The following is a 21,111-nucleotide window of genomic DNA, read 5'->3' as shown; positions in this document are numbered from 1 at the left end:
GTCCCTCTGGAAATAGGGACAATGCCTTGATACGCCACAGTGAAGGGTGATTTGCGGTATTAGTTTTCCACTACACGGCATTTGACATCTGGCCTAAGAAGTGAATTTGTGATCTCTTTTGTACATAACCCATTTAGTTTTTTTGTTTGTTTGGTTGTTTTTTTTTCACGTTTGCGGTGCCCCTTCGGTAGCAGACTTAACACAAGACTTGTTATATCTTCCTTTTAACAATGTCTTCCTTCTTTCCACTCCCATAAAGTCCAGATTTGTGGTGTGTGCAACTAGCAACATTAACTGTAGATGCCTGAAGCTCCCCCAGAGTTATTATGAGCTGCTTCTCTGGCTACTGCACCGCATGCCTAGCTTGTCACATTAGCTGAATGTCCCTCTCTTGGCAAGTTTGTAGTTTTGTTGTAATCTTTCTTTCTTCAGATGACAAATTGAACGGAACTCCTTGAGACGTCGAAGCTGTTGTTGGTGATTTAGAATAAAGCCCTGCTTTAAATTTTCCCACTACTTCATCCCTGACCCGGTTGCTGAGTTCTTTGGTCCCCTGGGTGCTTTTTGTTCACCAGTGTTTTCTAACAAACCCCTGAGGCCTTCACAAAACAGATCGATTTACACTGACATTAAATTACACGCATTAGGCAATCAGATGACTCCAAAAATATCAGAGTGTAGGGGGTTTAATGTAAAAGCATCTTGGATGAGGTTCCGTACAAAGTGGAGGAATTTTAAATATCTCGGGGTCTTGTTCACGAATGAGAGAAAGACGGGCATCAATAGGCAGAATTGTGAAGCATCTGCAATGATGAAAGTGCTGTATTGGTTTGTTGTGGTGAAGAGAGAGCCGAGCTAAAAGATGAAGCTCTTGATTTTCCAGTCAGTCAATGTTCCTGCCCTCATCTATGGTCACAAGCACTGGGTAGTGACTGAATGAAAGCAGTCGCTTTAAACACAGCTAACTAAAAACTTTTGGTGCGCTAATCCTAAAGCACTAAACACAAACATTAGTAGAACGAACTTAGAATCCAGAAAAAATTCTTCCTGAACAGGAACATTTAGTTTTTATTATTACTTAGAAACTGTGGAGTACTCATTACTTTTAACAAATTTAGAGCATATTTAGAAAGTCCAGAGAATACTTGTACTTATCTAGCATACCAGAAGTCCAGAGGATACTTACTTATAGTTATCTGCCAACCCTGAATACGAGTATCCAGAGAATACTTACGTATACTTATCTAGCAACCCAGAAGTCCAGAAAATACTTACTTACATTTATTTAGCTACCCAATACATGGATTAGAACTCGGAACCCAGAAAAATTACCTTAACAACTACTTTTTAGACTCCTATTGTTCCAAACCAGAAAAGGAATCAGATCAGATGATACTTACTTATACTTATCTACCAACCCAGAATAGAAGTATCTAGTTTATTTATTTTGGAGCAACATTATTAGCTTTATTTTTTTCTTTTGCTCTTTTTTTTAGTTTATTTTGTTTGTATTTTTGTTTAGTTCCTGTAAAGCACTCTGTATTGCCTTGTTGCTGAAAGTGTGCTATATAAATACAATTACCTTTACCTGTAATTACCATTAGTTCCACTAGTATTAAAGCACTATGCCAACATGTTATTTAGCAGAAGCTAATGTTGAAGCATTAAAATTTAGCCATATTGATTTCCAACATTTGTCACACATTACACTGTTGTCAACAGGGTTACAATATTACACACCTACCTGTTTGGCATGAGCCTCAGGAAGTCATTCTTTGGAACAGATCTTTCACTCACGGTTTCAGCTTTACCGTTGTTGAGTATTGCTAACTTTGTTGCTAATTTTGCCCAATTGACCACAGTTTACATTCATAAAGTAGATCTATAGGCTGTAGTTCTACAGCAACAATTTTGAATACATAATAAATGTCATTTGCTGCGCAGGATCACTGGTGGAGATTGTAAGAAAAGGAAATGGAATCATTGAATAAACAGTGTTCGCCCACTTCAAAATAAGAGCGTGACTACAAATGTGCAACTACTAGAAGAATTCTTAACAGTCGATAACCAAAACTTTGACACAGATGTCGAACTTTGTTGAATTGAAAGTTTACAAAACAGCCAATTAGATTAGTTATTTGAAAATTATCCGCGAAAATTCATTCAGGGGAAGCTAAATGCGCTAAATTTTTTCAAAGTTATCAAATGCACTAGGCAAAAAATTAGCTCTGCCATTTGTCGATAGCTTCGACGCACCTTCCAGCATGTCCCCTGCTGAAAACAACATATATGATCTGCCATTTTTCAAACAGGTTTGTGTTTCTGCAGTAAGTCATGTCTCAAACTGGCAATGAAAGATCAGAACAGTTTTACTTTAAGAAATTAATACAAAGAATTGTTTTAAATCACCTGTTTGTGAGCACTGATAACATCCAGTTCTTTCTATGTGCTTAGTTCCAATTTTTTGAGAGATGCGTGATTACAATAAACGCTAAACTAAACCAAGAGAATTTCTTTTTCAGTCCAGTGAAACCAAGTTTCTTAATAAGAACCCACACAAGTATTTCCAGGTGTTGAGAAAACCTGCATTCGGAATGACTTGGCGCTCCAGGTAGCACTGAATTCGCCGAAAGTAAAGGCGTACCCTTAAACCTGCCTTACACTTCTTTTTCCCAGGATTTGTGCCTCATGGCCTGACAAATTCAGTTGCAGTCAAGCTCTAATGACTCCATGATCTGAGCTGAGTCAGAGAGGCAACCACGAAGAAAGGCGTTGAGAAAACCTGCAATCAGAGTGATTTGAAGCTCCAGGTAGCACTGTAGCGGCTGAAAGTGAGGAGGGAGACCTGCGAGTGAGTGCGGGGGTGTAGACCCGCAGTGCGTTTCATCCTGTGCTGCTGCTTCTGTGGCACAGCTTGGATTATCACTGGCGTTATGGTCCGGGGCAAGGCTTTCATGCCGCCACCGTGGTCAAATGCCTTTGATACGGTTGGCCAGATCCCCCCTCCCTCCACCCCAGGCAGCACAAATCCAAAGGAAGAGCACAGCAAGAGGAGAGTAAAAAGAGGCACCAAAAGAGACACTGAAGTCATATGAAGTTTTTTTATTTTTTTATTTGGTGGGCTGGTGTTTGTGCTTCTTCGTGTGTGTGTGTGTGTGTGTGTGTGTGTGTGTGTGTGTGTGTGTGTGTGTGTGTGTGTGTGTGCGTGTGTTTGTGTGTGTGTGTGTTCAAAGTCACCCCACATGCTATGATCATACTCCATGTGATGTACTTGGTGCGTGTATGTTTTCGAGCCTCCTCCCAGAGAGGTGGAGCGTGAAATCAGGTCTCTCTCTTTCCCTGGGTCTTGTTTCCACCGACTCTTCTTCTGTGTGTCACCATCTGTCCCTCCCCTGAAACCTCTGACGCTCTATTACTCTCCCAGTCACTGACCTTGCTATCACCCATTTCACACCAGCCGCTCCATCAGCGCCCGCGCTCCTGCTTGTCCTTGTCACGCCTCCTGTATTTCTCTCTGCTTGTCTCTGTCCCTTCTTCTTCTCTCGGCCTCTCATCTTTTCCCTTTTTCGCAGGGAGACGGTTTTGTGTAATTAAGTCCATAGCAGAGTCTTTGGTACAACCTGCTCCTCCATCCTGATGGGCAAATTAAAAATTGATTTCTTCGATTGATTCTGTGCACTGGGTGAGTGCGCTTGCCCTCATCTTTGCCCTCACTCGCTCCTACTATTTTTTTTCTCTTTTATTCTGTCCTCTTTTTTTCACATTGATGTGCTTTCTTCTTATCTGCAGTTCCTTCTAGTCTCACGTTCATTGCTCTATAAAATCTACTAGAGCTCGTCCACCAGCAGCTCATAGACACCACAAGTTAACTTTTACTTGCATTTCTTGTCAGGATGAGGCTACCAGAGGTATGTTAGTTGACAGAAGTGGCCCTCTGCTGCTCTAGTCTCTCTACTTCAAGGTTCGCTGAATGGCGTTCTGCAAAACCTTATTTAGAATTCTGGTTTACAGAAGCATCAGCAACTCTAGTAACTCAGTCTACTTGTTCTTTCCATCCAACTGCCAATACTTTCTGTTTTTCGGATCACTCTCTTTAAACTGGAGAAATGGTTCTTGGGTCACATTTAGAGCCTCTCTCTTAGGCAGTTTTCTGGTAGATCTGGTTCAAGTGAGGACCAAAAACTGCTCACCTCCTAACCTGTGGTGGCGCTGCAGCAGGAACCACAGCAGGAAGCAACCTGAAAACCTCTGAAGAAGACATGAGTGCAACTTCCTTCTTCAAATGTAAGCGAAAACGGAGTGGCGTCAGATTCTATCGGTTGTAGGAGTTCTGCTTTGTCATTGGTAATAAACCATGAGCCGTTTCTCCTACTAGCGCATTTGTTTTGGTTGTATTTACCCAGAATGCTCTGCGCTGTAGTCCGCTTCCTGCTTTTGGAGCAGTTTCTGGCCCACTTGGCATTCACATATGCATTTGAACCGCACTTCAACAGAAACGAAGACTGAGGTTTTTAGGCGGACCAGAGTTTCATTTTATGGTCTGCATTAGAATTTCTAGGCAAATGAACAAAACTTGGATTAAACCAGATTTAACAGCTTTCTGTGTACACTTTCCATACGTACCGAATTCAAGCAAAGAAAATTACAGAAGTTAAGAGTTGGTGGTGTTAAGAAAGCAACTGCAAAACAAACAAATAAAATAATGAGATGACCAATGCTATTCATCGCTCATTTTGATGTTCCTGGAGTGTAGCTGCTCTCATCAACCATGCTCATCAAAAACTTAAGAGCAAACTTCAAGGTTGTTTTGTGTCACTGTAAAATGAATCCTACCAGGCTGACTTTTGTGGAAACTAAAATAAAAACCCGAAGACACACATGAATATTTACCTTCCTCTTAAAGCTTTTCCCTCCTTTGCACTCTTTTTTTTTTTTTTTTTTATTTCTTTACACATTATCTCAGGCAAGTTCACGCCTTATTAGCTGCCAGTTTTAGTGTTATCGTGGCTAATTACCAGGACTAATCTTTGCTAATGACAACATTAGGAGGTGTACAGTACTTTGCGGTGGAGCTGCCAATTGAGAAGATGATCAAAGCAGCCTTAAGTTCAAGAATAAACTACCATTGAAGTGCTCTTGCTGAACATTCTGTCTTTGGCTTGAGAGAGAGAGGTGAAATAGAGAGAGAGACTCTTACAAGAGGTGGGATGAGTATTGTTAACTACGCCTGTAATGATGTGACCTGGTGAGTAATTTTATCAGCCAGTCGTCTCTCAGCGCAAAAGGGGACAGTGGAGGATTTTCCGACATTCGTGAAGGTACATAAGAGCAGTTTCTCATAAAAGTATCAGCCAATCACACAAAATTAACCACTTGAGTTCTTCGTTTCAAATCTCTCCCTGGATATTTTTTTACTTATTTTAACTGTACGAAGTTCTTTAACTGCCCTGTGAGTAAATATATTTGCCCCTTTATCCGACTTTCAATATCTTGCAGTTATTTTCGCAATATACCGTCTACTAAAAGAGTGCCCCTCAGATTGATTTCCCTCCGTGCTACGTCGGGAGTGAAATTACCGTAATAATATTGAAAAGTGCAACGTCTCCCCTTTCAGAAACCGTTGGAATTTTTCAGCCAGCTCAAAGTGTCGCGGAATTACGGTACTGCAAATTTGGCTGTGTCGTCCCCGATCCGTTCAGTCTGGAAGGGTTAAAGAAATCATTGTCGATTTATGAGTGTCACCCTAATATTTCCTTCCCTTTCTACCCAAAAAGAGAAGTGGTAATCAAGGTACGGTACGGCTGAATTGAGAACACGCTCCATTAGAAATTTTTGCCTCACCTGCGTTCTGATCAAATTCCAACTTTTTACCTGCTAATCTATGACATCCCTCTGTTTAGGCCTCGCCTGCTGCATAATCTCCACAAACTCAACACTATCACTAATCAGGTAGAAAGAGCAGGTTCCTTCCCTGTGATTTTGCAGCAACAAAACAACCTCCTTAACGTTGTAGCTTGGATACCGGCATAAGAAAAACAACAAACAAACAAAAAAATCAAGGGAATGTAGAAAAGGCATTCTTCCACTCGGATGACTCTTACCGGGTTTGTGTAGGTGTGAGTGAGCACGAGGAGTGGAACAGGAAGAAAACAACAACTGAGAAATCTCAGCGTTTTTCGCAGTGTTGCCTTGAGGATGGTCTGTGGAATGCTGTGTACTGTGTGCGCAACAAATGAAAACAAAGTCAAAACTAAGAAGACAAGAGTTTATCTCGCCTGCAGCTGCTAATTTGTTCTGAATACACTCGGTAAGGCGCAGAGGTTCACACAGTTAAAGCGCAAACAATAAAGCTGTGCTCCATCAAAGGCATTCGGAGACCTTTAGGCTACAGGCAACGTTCACGCTAGTCTGCTTTTGGATTTCCCCCAGAGCCTTTATTTATTATTTTTGCGCATTGTCTCGTAATTTATTTTGTCGCTTCGGTCCCTGAGCTGGGTTTCGTTGGTGCAACAAAATGGTCTGCACATTTTCTGTTTTTTTGGAGAAACAGTGAGGGGTTCATAAAGTGTTAATCGCGGATTGATGTGCCCCCCCCCCCCCCGCCCCCCCAAAACACACAGCCCTGACTGTCAGCATTAAAATGAATGAAGGCACGTCTCGGATAACGCGTTGCCCCGAGTGGTCACTCGCCGTTTGAGTTTGAGGCAAAAAGGCTTTTTCCTCAACAAATAATTCAGCGTCAGTAAACCTAACATTTATCTGACTTAGATGTCTCGTTAGAGGTTCTGTTCACCTAATGCAAGTTCTGAACTAAAAAGCCAAGAGAAACTCTTTCCTTTTTTACCCATTCAGCTACTTTGGGCACCCTGGCTACCCTCGGAATCTGATTGGCTACCCCCACCAGAGCTGTCAGTCTGTCTGTTCATATTATACCGAACAAAGATTTGAGTTTTGGCCACACACACGTTAATAGTTTTTTTTGTTGTTGTTGTTATTGATTATTTCAAATCTATTTTTAAAATAAAAATGGGGACATTACATATTAATTAACATTTACATGCAAATACATGAGATTATAGCCAAGTGACCAATTTCCGTTCCAGCCCCATTGGCAGATTGATGTTTATGATGTTTAATAATAATAATAAGAAGAAGAAAAAGTGGCCTCACATGAAACGCTGCACACATAAAATTTCTTCATAAAGGAGAAAATGAGCTAATTAAACTCTTTTTTTTTGCAATTTGTAGTTGAATTTGTAGCCATTTTAAATATAAAAAGTGGCTAAGTGCCAAACCCTGTTGTGCTATGTCTCCTACAGGTGGTGTACAAGAACAACGACTTCAAGCTGGAGCTCTCCCGGCTGGCCATCGACCGCGACCCTAAGATCACGCTGCACGGCGACCTGGTATTCCGCTGCGAGGACGTGGCGGCTCTCGACCCCGTCACGTTTGAAGCTCCCGAAGCTTTCATCTCGCTGCCAAAGTGGAACACCAAGAAGACGGGCTCCATCTCCTTCGACTTCCGCACCACCGAGCCCAGCGGACTGCTGCTGTTCAGCCACGGACGTCCTCAGGGGCCCAAAGAGCAGAAGCCCGGGAGGGAACTGAAGACCGATTACTTTGCTATGGAGCTGCTGGACGGGTATTTGTACCTGCTGATCGATATGGGCTCTGGAAAAACAAAGCTCAAGGCCAGCAACAAGAAGGTCAATGACGGAGAATGGTGCCATGTGGATTTCCAGAGGGAAGGGAGGAAAGGTGAGGAAGCAGGATGAGCCGGAGAGAAATAATCTAGAGCTGCAGAGAGTAGGAGTTGTTGTGTTTTTTTTGTTGTTGTAGTGTTACTGGAAAATGTGATGATTACAGTCTATGTATGTAGCACACATGCAAGAAGAGACATTTAAATTGCTTGAAAGACCAAATGTAAGTTGACAGTACCATAGTGGAATATTCTTGCTTTGGAAATTTAGTGAAATTTTTAAAAAATGAACTAATGGTGTCTCTTAGGACAGAATAGAACATACTTTATTGCTGAAGGGTGTTTATTGCATAACAGGCTAGCAACTGCCCAAACAGACAATAAATGCACATATTATTCACATAAGCAGCTAGAAATGTAGGCTTAACATAAACAACAGTTTTAAGAAACAACAGAATACCAAAGTTATTTCAAGAAGAGGTAAAAAAGAAATTAGAAAAATCAGCAGTAAGAGACTGGGTAACATTACAACATCTACAATCTAAGAAAATATGTCAAGACAGGATTAAGGTGATCTTTCACTGTCTCTGTGTTTTACATCTTTATATTTACCTCCACACAGCACTACACAGCTTTTATGTGTAGTGAGTTTTGCTTTCTCTCGCTGTCCCGCAGTCTGCTGCCATGTCTTACAAAGTACAGTTTCCTTTCATGTACTTTCATGTAGTTGTGATAAAATATTTTATCATTACTGAACAAAGTTAACTTGGAGTTTTCACTCAGTTACGACATCCACACTGAAGAGTTGCTGTAATATACACTGTGCTGTAGCCAATCACACGTCCTGCCTGATCAAGTTGATTAAAAATGAGCCGATGGTGGTTCACAAACCAAATTTCTTTGGCTACCTGATAGTAAACATGGTTCCAGGTGTTAATGTTGTCGAGTTGTTCACAGTGAGGTGTGCCTACAATCTGGAGGAAGTGCAGAAAAAAAGGAGCATATTTCAAAGAGAAAGGGCCGGGTCGTCCAAGAAAGACATCAAAGCGCTGGGACATAATGCTCAAAGCAGCACGCTTTGAAAATAGCAATGTGTATGACAAAAGAAATGAAAGACAAACTGGCAGCGACAGGAGACAATATTTGTCAGAAATTTGCAAAGAAAAATGGCAAAAGAAAAAAATAGAATTATTAACATCTAAACAGAACACAGGGTCCCACTGGGTTAACGAGAAGAGGCTGGATGGTTGTGCCAAATGTGGATGGTTAACTCAAAGCAGAAATGAGAGTGCTGGAGCATAAGGGCAGGAACGCACTAATATAAAAAGTTACATTTTAGTTCAATATCGATATTAAAATTGGTGTTATGGTCAATAACAGATATTTATCAATAGTATTTCCTTACTTTTTAACAACATGAAAAAACAACTACAACACACTGACCATTGTCTCTCTGTTTAAGATAAACACACACAAATCCTGTGCTCCATCTGAATCACTAGCTGCATTTCCATTACAAATGTGCGCAAGTCCTTGTCAATGTTTTGCTAGTGTGAAAAAAAGCGAAATTTGTAATTGCGGTGTTTCCATTAAATAAGAATAGAAATTAAAATCACACTTGATTAAGGTTGTTCTTGTGACAAGTCATTAAAAATCATGGCGGCGACGGATGTAAACAGTTGCACATTGTCTGAAAAACATAAAAACAAACCATCATCCTCTTACTACTTCCTGTCGTTTTCTTCTAGGTTTTTGCCCTTAGTAACATCCAGCTTTTGATCATGTGACTTGTGTGACATGAAAAAAAAAATTCCATTGTAGTTTTTGAAATACTTCTGCTTCGGTACGGCTGAAAGAACATACTAGTGCAAACAAAAACAAAAAACGATTTATTGAAAACTTGGGTTTTTCAAAAGTGCCATGTTTCGATTGGGTGGGTTTATTTTCACTATTTCAATTTGTGCAGTTCTATGGTTCATGGAAATGCAGCTACTGTTACAATCCCAAACAAATGCCAAACACAAACAGCAACAAGATGTAAATAAATATTGGTTATTAATATCGGCACATTTATACTTATCGGACTAATACCGGTAAGTCTAACATCGGCCATTACCGATGTTGATGCCGATATATCGTTCATCCCTAAGTATAAGGACAAAATGTAGCTAGATCATCAGATTAGGAGTGCATGATTATAGGCAAATCTGTTTCCCACAGACAGTTATGACACATTCTGTTCATGTTACAACTTAAAGTATCTGTGCTTTTCATGGCTGTGATGTCTTGAGATGCCTCTGGACTCAACCAGGAGTACGCTTCAATCCGTGGCGTCTGATGAGTGATCCGTAGGCGTTAAAGCACCTTGTGGACATGATACCTCCTCCTAATGGTGCGGCATAATGAGAAAGGGTGTGAAGGAGCGCCGGTGTGTACGTGCGCGCATGCGATCCCAGCGCTGCTTCTGCTGTAATTGGCTTTTAATAGAAAATTAAGATGGAGTCGTTAATCACAGAAGGAGAGGAGGCATTTTGTTTCACCCACTCCCTGCTGCATTCTGCTTCCCTTCTCTTCTATTTAGCCTATTATAGAGACATTAGACACACACATGTGCTCACCCCGTCTTCTGTCATCTATCCTGTTTCCCTTTTCTTTCTTCTGTCTTAGTTGTGCGACCTTAATTTTTCCACCTCCTGGCCCCTCGCACTTATTCGCCCACTTGCTTTTTTTTTTTTTTCCAGCCTCTCCGGAAAAAAGTTAGTCATTTTTATGGGTTGTTCTACAGTAAAACACATAAATTAAATTTTGTCTAAAATTATATAATAGAAAGTAATAAACAGCAGATTATTAATTTCCCTCGTTCGTATAGGAGATATTTTCCTCTCATTACTTAACTCTAACTAGTGTCCTTGTCTGTGTTGGTCTTCTTTAGGGTCTATCTCCGTCAACAGCCGCAGCATGCCATTCCTGTCCCCAGAGGGCAGTGAGATCCTGGACCTGGACAGTGACATGTACCTGGGCGGACTGCCCGAGTCCAAGTCGGACCTCATCCTGCCGCCAGAGGTCTGGACGGCGCTCCTGAACTACGGATACGTCGGCTGCGTCCGCGACCTGTTCATTGACGGCAAGAGCCGCGACGTCCGCCGCCTGTCTGAGATCCAGAGCGCTCTGGGCGTCAGCAGCTTCTGCACCCGCGAGCTGCAGAAGCGCTGCAGCAGTGCCCCGTGTGGCAACGGTGGCCTGTGCAAGGAGGGTTGGAACCGGTACATATGTGATTGCACTGGCACAGGATACCTGGGTACCAACTGTGAGATAGGTAAGAATGGGATAAAAAAAAATTACCAGGGCATTTACAGACTTTAAAGGGGCAGTATTATATGTTCACATAATATCATTTTATAGCATCAATCAAGTAACTAATGTCACTTTCTGCTGTTATAAATATGTCAAACATGACTAAAAACAAATTTGATATAGCAATTTACTGGCTTGAAATTGGGCCTCTGTCTCTTTAAAAACCCTGCGGTTCCCCCAGGTGTTTTCTATTTGCTGCTAGCTAGTCTGAAGGAGCTGAGTAGGCAACTTGGAAACTGTAGGTCCAAAGAGGAGCGTTTTGAGTTTCACATCATGTTATAATGCTATTCCCTCATCAAAATCATACCTGGAGTGTTGCCTTAATTCGTTAATGCATGTTTGACAAATATGTTAATCTCCCATGGCAACCATTCAGCTGTGCAAAAAGCCAGGGTGAAACTTGCGCTGCCTTCAAAGCTTCCCAGTTTTCAACTTTCTGAGCTTTTGCCTCACAGAGCAGCCCTCCACTGCAACTTCCCCACTCAGCTCCTTCAGACTAGCCAGCAGCAATTAGCAAACACCTGGTGGACCTGCTGAGCTCGTTAGATGAGCTACTTCTCAGGGCAACACTGGTAAAAACGTTGTTAAAGGGTTAATAGAGGAGCCATGTTGTGATGACTTTCTGAAGGCAGAGTTTCAGAAAGAGTAGAAGCTTCTTAAAGAGACAGAGGCCCAATTTCAAGGTGAAGTCAAATCTCTTTTCAGTCATATTTGATACAGCATTTTTGTAACAACTGACTGTTCTATGAAATGGCACTAAGTGGCTGGAGAACACATAATACTGCCTCTTAAAGAAAAAGTTTTGAAATGGTCAGGTTTGGAGAGTCAAACAATACCCATTTCAACGGCATTTTATTGCTTATAAGTAAATACTGTATATATATTTTTTGCCCTGCTCGTTGACATAATTAAGTGGCTGCTGTTATAGTGGGAGTGAAAGCTCCAGAGGGAGTTGTGTCTGAACCGATTGCCGCCCGAGGCTCAGTTGCAGTGGGGGTCTGGTGGTTGAGCGGGGGCCAGGCTGGGAGGTTGGCAGCAGTGTGGCAGTGCAGCCGGGCTTATTGCCACCATCTGTGCCTGTCATACAAACCAAGGCGGGTGGGTGGGGGGTGATATGCCACGGGGGCCGCAGGGTGAGCTAGTCAAATAGGACCATATTGCTTCTTAGCAGCTCTGTGAAGATCAGTCTTGGTTTTTTTTTTTCTTCCTTTCTTTCTCTTTTCCTTTTGCGCGTCTGTGGAGGCGAGCGAGGCATGGCAGTATCAAGAGTTTGAGGGACAAGGAAGGTAATGAGGGAAACAGAGATTGGATTCAAATCAAGACAGCTGAAGCAGACGATGACATTTCTTCATTTTGAAGGGTGATATGTTCGCAGTTTAGTCCTCTGGTTCTCGGATCGCAGGTGGGGTTTTCCGCATCGCTCTTCTGCCATCTAGTGGTGTTCAGTGTTACCGCGGGAGCAAGACAGTTTTCTAACAACCACCCACACACCAACGTTGTGTCAGGGAATTACATTTGTCCACAGACAGACCAAAACAGACCGACTTAGAAACAACAGAGGACGGTGTTGAGGGCTGCCTGAAGAAATCAGACTTCTTAATGCTGCAAAATGATTATTATTTGTATCGTTTTGAGCTGTACGTTTGCCAGAAGGTGGTTTTGTTCAGCACTCTGTTTTTACCTGAATCTTGGCTCATAACTGGGATTTTTATTCCCGTCTTAGAACATGATGTACTCGTGCTCTACGTGCGAACACCTGATGTGAGTGACTCACGTCAGGCTGTGGTGAAACATGTGAATTCGCCATGCTAGATAAGAGCAGCCCTTAGGGGAACTGTCAGTCTCCTAGGCAACTTTCATTATAAGTGCATTAATCCCAGCTGCATGTCAAATTTAAAGTGTCCCTTCTGGAAATCAAAAACAAGGAGTGCTTGACATTTTGTCCCCGTATTCTGAAATGCAATCAGAAATAAACACAAATCTCTCTGCTCTTATAAGTCAGTATTACACTGTAATTGTAAAGATGGAGAGATGAATGCAATGTGTGTTTGATCTTATTTCTGCAGTTTTTCTGGCCCTTTTGTTAGACCTTGCAGACCAACACGAGGCTATTGAAGCTTATACATCCTTTTGTTAATATGTCTCTGGAAAACAGATCCAACTCAGTTCAATTGGATACAGAGGATCCCTGATAATTAGATTTTTCAGTCTTACAGCAGCCTCTCAGTTGGATTTAGATCTGATATAAATAAATGTTAGCCTCAAATTGTCTCTCATAATGCTCCACATGAACAGTGGCTTTCTTCTTGTCGCAGGAAAGGACAGACTTATGGAGTGTACTACTTAGTTGTCCCCCCCCCCCAATTTGTATGGCATCACATTTGTGCCAAAAACCCATGGAGCGTATTAAGCCACCACAACAACGTGGTTTATTAAATGAGAGAGCATATATCTCTGATCGCTGGCGTATTCTCAGGCACATGAATGCAACACGCCAAGCAGTAAGTAACAATCGAGAGTACTAGTGCACTAGCACACTAGCAAAAAGTAACTTTAGCTACACCCTGGCTACAAGTCTCTGGCTAATTCTTTAAAGATGTCACCAGCTACCTACCAAAATAAATGTCCCAGCTTAAAACAAGTGCTACAAATAGCTAACTTCTTTTTGTTACCTTCATATTGTTCTTCTTCATCCTCCTCTTCTATGTTTTGAATCCACGTCATTCTCTTCTTCTTCTACAGTTAAGACCAAGTCTAACGGTGGAAGTCCTAAAAAGTCTGGCCAATCAAATGATTCAGGACTAAAGTTAAACTTTACTAATTTATTAATTTATTAGTTCACTGGTCTACCCGTACTGGTACTCTAGTTCAGTAGTTCTAGTATACTAGTACTAGTGTACACTAGTATTAGTACTGGTACTAGTACCCGTTATTGTTACTTACTGTACCAGTACCCTAGTAATAGTATACACCCATGTGTCAATGGGTGAGTACCCTTGTAATAGTATACTAGTGTACTAGTACTCTTTATTGTTGCTACTTGCTGTGCTGCGTTCATGGGCCTGGGAATACGCTCTGTCTTTTAATAAATGCAATGTTGTGATTGCCTAATACGCTCCACGGGTTTTTGGCACAAATGTGATGCCATAGATTTCTACCTCCCTAATAGTGACTCTGCAGTTTTCCTCAAGCTATCAGCAGCCATTTGGCTTCTTGTCAGATCACTGCCAAGATTGTCAGTCCGAGATGCTAATGTAACGACTGAAACTATTTGGTTGCATTGGTGATGGTGGCAATTCACCAGTTACAGGAGTTTCTTCTGTAACTGGTGAGTTGCTGGTTTGAGCCCAGCTCCGTCCGTGTCTGTTGTTGTGCAGAGGCAACCGTTCTGAGTTACGACGGCAGCATGTACCTGAAGATCATCATGCCCATCACCATGCACACAGAGGCCGAGGACGTGGCGCTGCGCTTCATGTCACAGCGGGCGTACGGCCTGCTCATGGCCACCACCTCTAAAGAGTCGGCGGACACCCTGCGCCTGGAGCTGGACGGAGGCCGGGTCAAACTCACTGTCAACCTCGGTAAGACGTTTTCATTCTCCGTCTTCCATTTTCTTCCCCCCGTCCTTTTCGTACTGACTATTTGTTAAATATCAGATTCTTGTTAAATGATGGAGAAAAGTTTCTAAATTTGACAATGCAAAAATATTTAATAGTTCATTACCTAAAATAGACACACATGTCTACCGGTGTGCCTGTTTATTTTTGTAATGTCTACTTTACGCTGTTAAGTCCAAGGTGTATGGGTTAGCATAAAATTGTAATTTTCCCATCATATTTATTCTGGCTGGAAGTCTTTTCATGCTTTGGAGTTGGACGGCCCAAATAAAATCGGATCAATTATGAAATAATCAACTAATGTAGTAATTATTTAAGTGTTAACTGGAGCAGCCAGAGTAAAAAAAAAAAGGCCAATTGCAACAAAGAAAGCTAAAGATTAGGGTGATGGCATTGAGGTCTTTCAAACACTTGGAGCTCATCATCAATGATATTCAAAATAGATAGGTAGCAGTCATAAGAAGGTTCTGATGTTTATGTAGTTTCCCAATTGTAAATTTTAAATAAATGTTTTGGTCGAATGACAATGAGTGACTTTAAATCTATATCTCACAGGCGTTTTGCCTAATTCGGGGCAAAACACCCCAAAGACAAAATGAATAAAGAACACTGAGCAAAAAAATCTAGAAACTTTTCCTCCACTGATTGCATTTTTGCTAAAAGAGAAAAATCTTGCATATAAAAGCATCCCTTGCATTTGGTCCACTAGGTGAGCCACCCTCCTGTAATTTCTCTTCATATTCTTCAATCCCTCTCCATTCAGTATTTTCTTTCCTCCTCCAAGAGGTTCTCAATCTCCTAACCTTGTCAAAAAGATCCATCTCTAATAATATCCATGGCCTGGCCCTGGGTCTCAACCCTTCAGCCTGTCTCTGAAAGCCTCAGGGTGACTTGCACCTGTCTCTCTCTCCCTCCCTCTCTTTCTCTTCCTCTCTCTCTTTCTCCTTCCCTCTCTCGCTCTCCATGTTTTTATGGAGTTAGCTGGGAGGAAGGTCAGTTTCACTTCTTCTCACTCGCAATTGAATTCATGAATTCTCTCATTACCGACCAGCTCAATGTGGAGAAACTTCTAAAATAAGCTAAAATTTGCCCCCTTTTTTTCCCAAGAAAAGGTCAGTGAAATCCTACAAAGAGAACACTTTGGAAGTTAGACTGTTGCGGATTAGAGGCGGACTGCTGGAAGCCAGACCAGTTATATTTCTGTTTTATGGAGCTAAATTAGTCAGTCCAGCCTATGATGGAGCTGCCACAAGATGGCACCGCTGCTCTCATTAGATTTCAGGGATTTAAAAATTTTTCCAGGAAAAGAAGAACCTTTCCATTTAACTTAGTGTATTGCAGGAGCACAGCGTACAAAGTTAATATGTTTTAGAATACAGTAACTTGCGTGAGTGCACATCTTTTAATGCAATGGTTTTCGGCTCCAGGGCCAAACCAAAAGTAAAATTTTTCCAATAAACCATGCCAATGCTCAGATATCCGAGACTTTCTTCTGCCTTCGATGCAGCATTACAATTTTATTTCTGTAATATTTGGATATCTGCGCTGTATTACAAATTTCTTTGATAATTCACACTTAAATACACCGACAGCTTCACAAGGTAGGTCCAACATGGAAAAACAGCTTTCATGTATTTAGTCAGTGCAATTAAGAGTACAACAGCCAATGTAGAGTAAATAATAAACTGCAACAAACTTTTCAAATGATTCAGAAAGTGCAATTGTTAATATAACATAAAATAAATAATAAAGCACGCATATTAGTATAGAATTAGACTGAATAGATCTGCCCTTATGGATCATAAACATTGTCACAGATACCCCATGTAGAATTGTTTTTTAATATCGGGACCGATACTAATATTAATATCTGATCAGTGCATCTGTACACATATGTGAATGTTGACAGTGTGTCATACACATTTGTTAATTATATCATCCACTTACAAATCTTGTTGTATCTTTTTTATACTAATTTAGCTCCATATTGTTTCATTAGAGTGAATATTTACATGGGTGAGATGGGCCTGACCTGCTACCTTTTCATACACTAAGTCAGTATTTGACGAGCATGACAGAGGCGCGTCAGGCGGTAACGTTAAGTCATCCAATGAGATGACAGTAAAAAAAAAACTCTCGCTCTCTCTAAACTTGATCATTTTCAGGTTCACTTCCTCCACCTTCTCTTTCTCTCTCTATCGCTTCTTCACTCATAAACATCCCATCTGGCCAGAGCTCAGACGATGGAACTTTTCATCCCTTCAACGGCCTGTATGTCTGCAGCCCTCGGATCAAACAGCCAGAGAGACCAGCTCACAGCTGGAGCAGCCGCAGCCATGCTGCGACCTACCGAGTCCGGCCAGGCCGCGAAAGCACCGGCCTTCACTTTACTACCGACTCTGTTAGACACAGTCCAGAAACTATCCACTGCTCCTCAATTTTTTTCCACATTTTATGTCACAGCATTATTCCAAATTGTTCCAAATTGTTCTCTTTTCCTGACGAATTAGCGGCGTTTCCACTGTCACATTAGCAGCGTTTATTGTCACTAAACTGACAATAAAATCAATCTCTGTTCTGTTATTTTCTGTTTAATTATGTTTCAAGTCATCCAGCCTATCAACCACATTTGTTCTTTTGACAGACACTCCACATGAGTGGATGTCAAATTGCGCGTTTAAGTGCGCAATTTGACATTTAGAAAATACAGTACGTTTGCTCAATGGTAATAAAATGTTTGGTTGTGGGGGGGGGGGGTTTTGGCCGTATCGAAATTGGTTTATTTTTGGAAAACTGCAACAGAAACACTTTTTTCGCATCACACGAGTCACATGATCGACAACCGGAGGCTGCCTGCCACTGGCACAAACCACGAAGAAGAAGACGACGGGAAGTAGTTGGAAGATCATTTAATGGCTTATTGTGTGAACACACTTATTCATGTGTGATTTTTAATTGTGATTCTAATTTAATGTAAGCACCACAATTACCAAATTGTGTGTTTTTGACACTGCTGACAAAAGTCCTGCACAAATTTGCAATGGAAACGGAGCTAATTTGGAATAAAACACATTTTTTTATAATAGAAAATCAAGAAATCAACAAAATCTCGCTGAAAAATTATTTTTTACTCGTTAAATGCATCCAACAAATCAGGTGGAAATTCCTCTGATCCAAACGTAATGGATCAGTAACAACGGTTACAATTGGACTGAAACTGTAGCAGACGGTCATTTCTTAATAGCAACTCAATAGATTGGTTAACTTTTTTTTTTTTTCTTTAAGTGCAGAGAGATTAACTATATTTTAAAATGTTGAAAACTTTCAAAAAACACCCAAGTCCTGGTTTGTCCAGACGGAACCCAGGACAACGAACTTCCAACGAAGCTGCGCTGCCTTCCTGCCACACGTCTCCGCGGTGACGCTGGTCTCTGGCTGTTTGTGTCCACTATTCTGTAGCGGTTGACAGCTCTAGACCACGGCCGAGCCACAATGCCATTTGCACACGTGCTTCGTGTTTCAGGACAAGAAACTTAAGCTAGACTGAAAGACGAATCCGAAGGGTGTAACAAATTGACATTTACGTGGTTTTTAATTCCCTTTACTTAGTAGCTTTCAGCTTAAGGGATTTTGTGGGTCAGTTTAAGCTAAGCAACCAGAATCATAAAGCAAGAGTAAAATGATGAATTACAGCAGTTCTTTTTCATATTTTTGTGCGTGTGTGCAGCAGGCATGCGGTGGCTGGGCTGTGCAGATCACCCTTTCTGTCTTTTACACTGTTTGGAGTTTTTCTCATAAATCAAAGTGCTGCAGAAGGCAAACGGAGCTTTAAGAAACAGGAAACAGGGCTGAAGTTAAAGTTTAAAAAGGCGACACGCTCCACACGCCATCAAAGTTGAAGAAAACATTTTTCATTTAGCAGTTTCAGTAATGTGTCCTTTTAAAAGTGCTGTGATTTCAAAGTGAGGTTTAAAATATCGCACTGCAAAATCCTCTCTTTAATCTCACTCTGTAGTGGTTGTTTAGTCGCACTCTGCCTCCTAACATGAAAAATATTTCAAAGAAACCATAGTAAAACCTCTGGGTGGAAGTCTTGCCTTCTCCTGTGCTTTCATTGGATGGGATAAAATATGGATGTTGGGCATTTTAGCGAGAGGGTGATCCTGACTAAGAGCCTGTCCCCGGATGGTGGCCTCAGAACAATGCTTGGTTGTCTGCAGAATGTACCTTGAAGGATGTAAAATGTCTTGTTTCTCTTTTCTCTCTTTTCTTTATTTTCTCTTTCTTTCCTCTGTTTCTATTTTTCTTTCCTACTCTCACCATTTCGCTCTCTCTCCCACCAGATTGTATCAGGATAGACTGTAGCCTCAGTAAGTGGTTCTATCCATTTTTCTGACTAAAATGTGTACATTTCACGTGTGTCACCCTCCTGAGTTGTGCGTCGGCGCTCTCTTTCGCTCTCGTATCATCGTAATTTACGACCGTTTCACGTTTCTCGTGTTTTTCATTTTTCTGTTGTCTTTCATTTTCATGAACGTCTTTTTTGTCCATCCGTTTCTTTTGTTTTAAAATCCTTTTTTTTTGTCTTTTCTTTTCTACATTCTGTTAGTTTCTTTAAAAATGTCTGAACGTTTTACTCTTTCTGTCACAGCTTTAACAAATGTCTCGCAAATATAATCATCAGACTTTTTTCGCCCTGTAACGTTCCACTTGCGACACCTTGAAATATTCTTTCCCCCTTTCGTATTATGAGTATATTGAAATCTTTCTGTCAGCTCTATTTATACGAAGAAGAAAAAAAATCAGTCAAAGAAAAAGCCCGTTTGACTTTACGTCGCCCCTTTTCCTCCATGTCGGGCCACTGAATGTGGGCCCCACATGTCTGCGCACGCAGGTGCTGCTTGTTTTCTGCGCGGGACAAATTGTATCTTTGGCCCCCAGAAAGCTAATTGCGTCTCCACGGAGACGCGGCGTTGCCTGCCGTGTTGCTTGTTTTTCGGAGGGAGCTAATGTTTTTCTACCTCATGCAGACACAATGATAGCAAACTGTTATTTCTGTCTTGGCCCCTGACAATTGAACAACTAGCCTGCAGGTAAGTGGTGCCCAGGTATGGTGATGAAAACAGAGAAAACCTCATGTTTGCAGCTCTGTGTGTGTGTGTGTGGGTGGGCGGGCGTGTGTGTGTATGTTTGTTTGTTGATTTATTGAGCTCTTTGGAAAAAATAGCAAAACCGTGGGACACTGGTAATGTAGGCTTAAAAATCAGGAAGCGTCAGTTTGTGCCACACAATATACACTGTAAAAAGACAAAAATAAATAAAGATTTTAGAAAGGAACCTTATTAATCTTCTCTAGCACCACCTGGTGTAATTTTTTTTCTAAACCTTGTTTAAAAAAAAAAACGTATGCATTATTTCTACTGTCATTTTATCTTTGAGGATTTTATTTTTCATACATTGAAATACTTTGCTTGCTATTTTGCAGCCCGGTTCCAATCATTTCAGATCAATTCAGTTTTACTTAGATTAAATTAAGTAAAACTGAACTGATCTTTCAAACAGACCTGAAAGATCTGTTTATCTTCAAAGACAAACCCATCCGATGTTGATCTTTTATCTATTAAAATCTGAATTCAGTTCCAGTTAATGCAGTTCATTCTGGTGTCACGGGTCTTAATTGTCGCATTTATTGAATTAAGTCTCTATATTACCCTTTCACAAATACATCTCAAGACACTTTAGAAAATAAAAAATTGGCTTATTTACATAAATATGTTGTTGAAGTTAACCCAATCATACATTCAAATACATGAAAAGTCATTTACAAGCATTGCAATTTAATTCAGTTGGTCCCTAATAAAACAATACAATTCCATATATTGGGTAAATTATATATATATAATGAGATACACAGCAGAAGATTGCCTGGTTGTGAAAACTTTTTTAAAATCATTTTTATTGTACTTATATTAAATTGCCCTGGGAAAAGGCTGCATAGTTACTTACTACAAAAGTTTCTGTAATTTGTTGTCTTTTGCGTTTTCTGCATTAGCGCCAATTTCTATATTAATAAAAAGAAAACAGTGCACAGAAAGATTGTGACAAAGTCTTTTTTTTTTTATGAACCTAGTACCTCCACTCAGCATCCTGTCAGAAAGAGCTGAAAAGATTTCAGTACCCCAGTGTAACCACCAGATGTCAGTCAAGCACTTGGCAAATTTTATTTACAGAGCTGTGAAAATGTTTGGTCCTGAATAGATTTCTTCTATTTTTGATTTTTTTTTTAAAAATTTTATATGTACTTTAATATTTCATATTTTAAAACTAATTGTAAGACTGCATAAAATGAACCAGAGTAAATAAATAAAAAAAACAATATTTTCAATCATTTAGAGAAAAAATGTCCCTCTGGAACAAAATCATTTCCCCCACTTCTTAAAT

General features: G+C 40.7%; 1 protein-coding gene across 7 annotated transcripts in view; it reads left to right on the top strand.

Annotated features, from left to right (window-relative positions):
* Positions 1 to 21,111, top strand: part of nrxn2b (neurexin 2b) — an 811,562-nt gene that overhangs the window by 351,933 nt on the left and 438,518 nt on the right. For 6 of the 7 annotated variants that reach the window (XM_028038131.1, XM_028038134.1, XM_028038130.1 and 3 more), the window contains 4 exons: positions 7,320 to 7,758; positions 10,632 to 11,015; positions 14,431 to 14,634; positions 19,014 to 19,040. In XM_028038131.1, coding sequence (XP_027893932.1) covers positions 7,320 to 7,758; positions 10,632 to 11,015; positions 14,431 to 14,634; positions 19,014 to 19,040 — 1,054 coding nt within the window. The remainder of the gene's footprint in view (positions 1 to 7,319; positions 7,759 to 10,631; positions 11,016 to 14,430; positions 14,635 to 19,013; positions 19,041 to 21,111) is intronic. The other variant, XM_028038129.1, reaches the window with a different exon arrangement.

Source organism: Xiphophorus couchianus, chromosome 14, assembly GCF_001444195.1.
Source record: "Xiphophorus couchianus chromosome 14, X_couchianus-1.0, whole genome shotgun sequence".
Classification (NCBI taxonomy): domain Eukaryota; kingdom Metazoa; phylum Chordata; class Actinopteri; order Cyprinodontiformes; family Poeciliidae; genus Xiphophorus; species Xiphophorus couchianus.
This window is presented reverse-complemented; position numbering and strand designations above follow the sequence as displayed.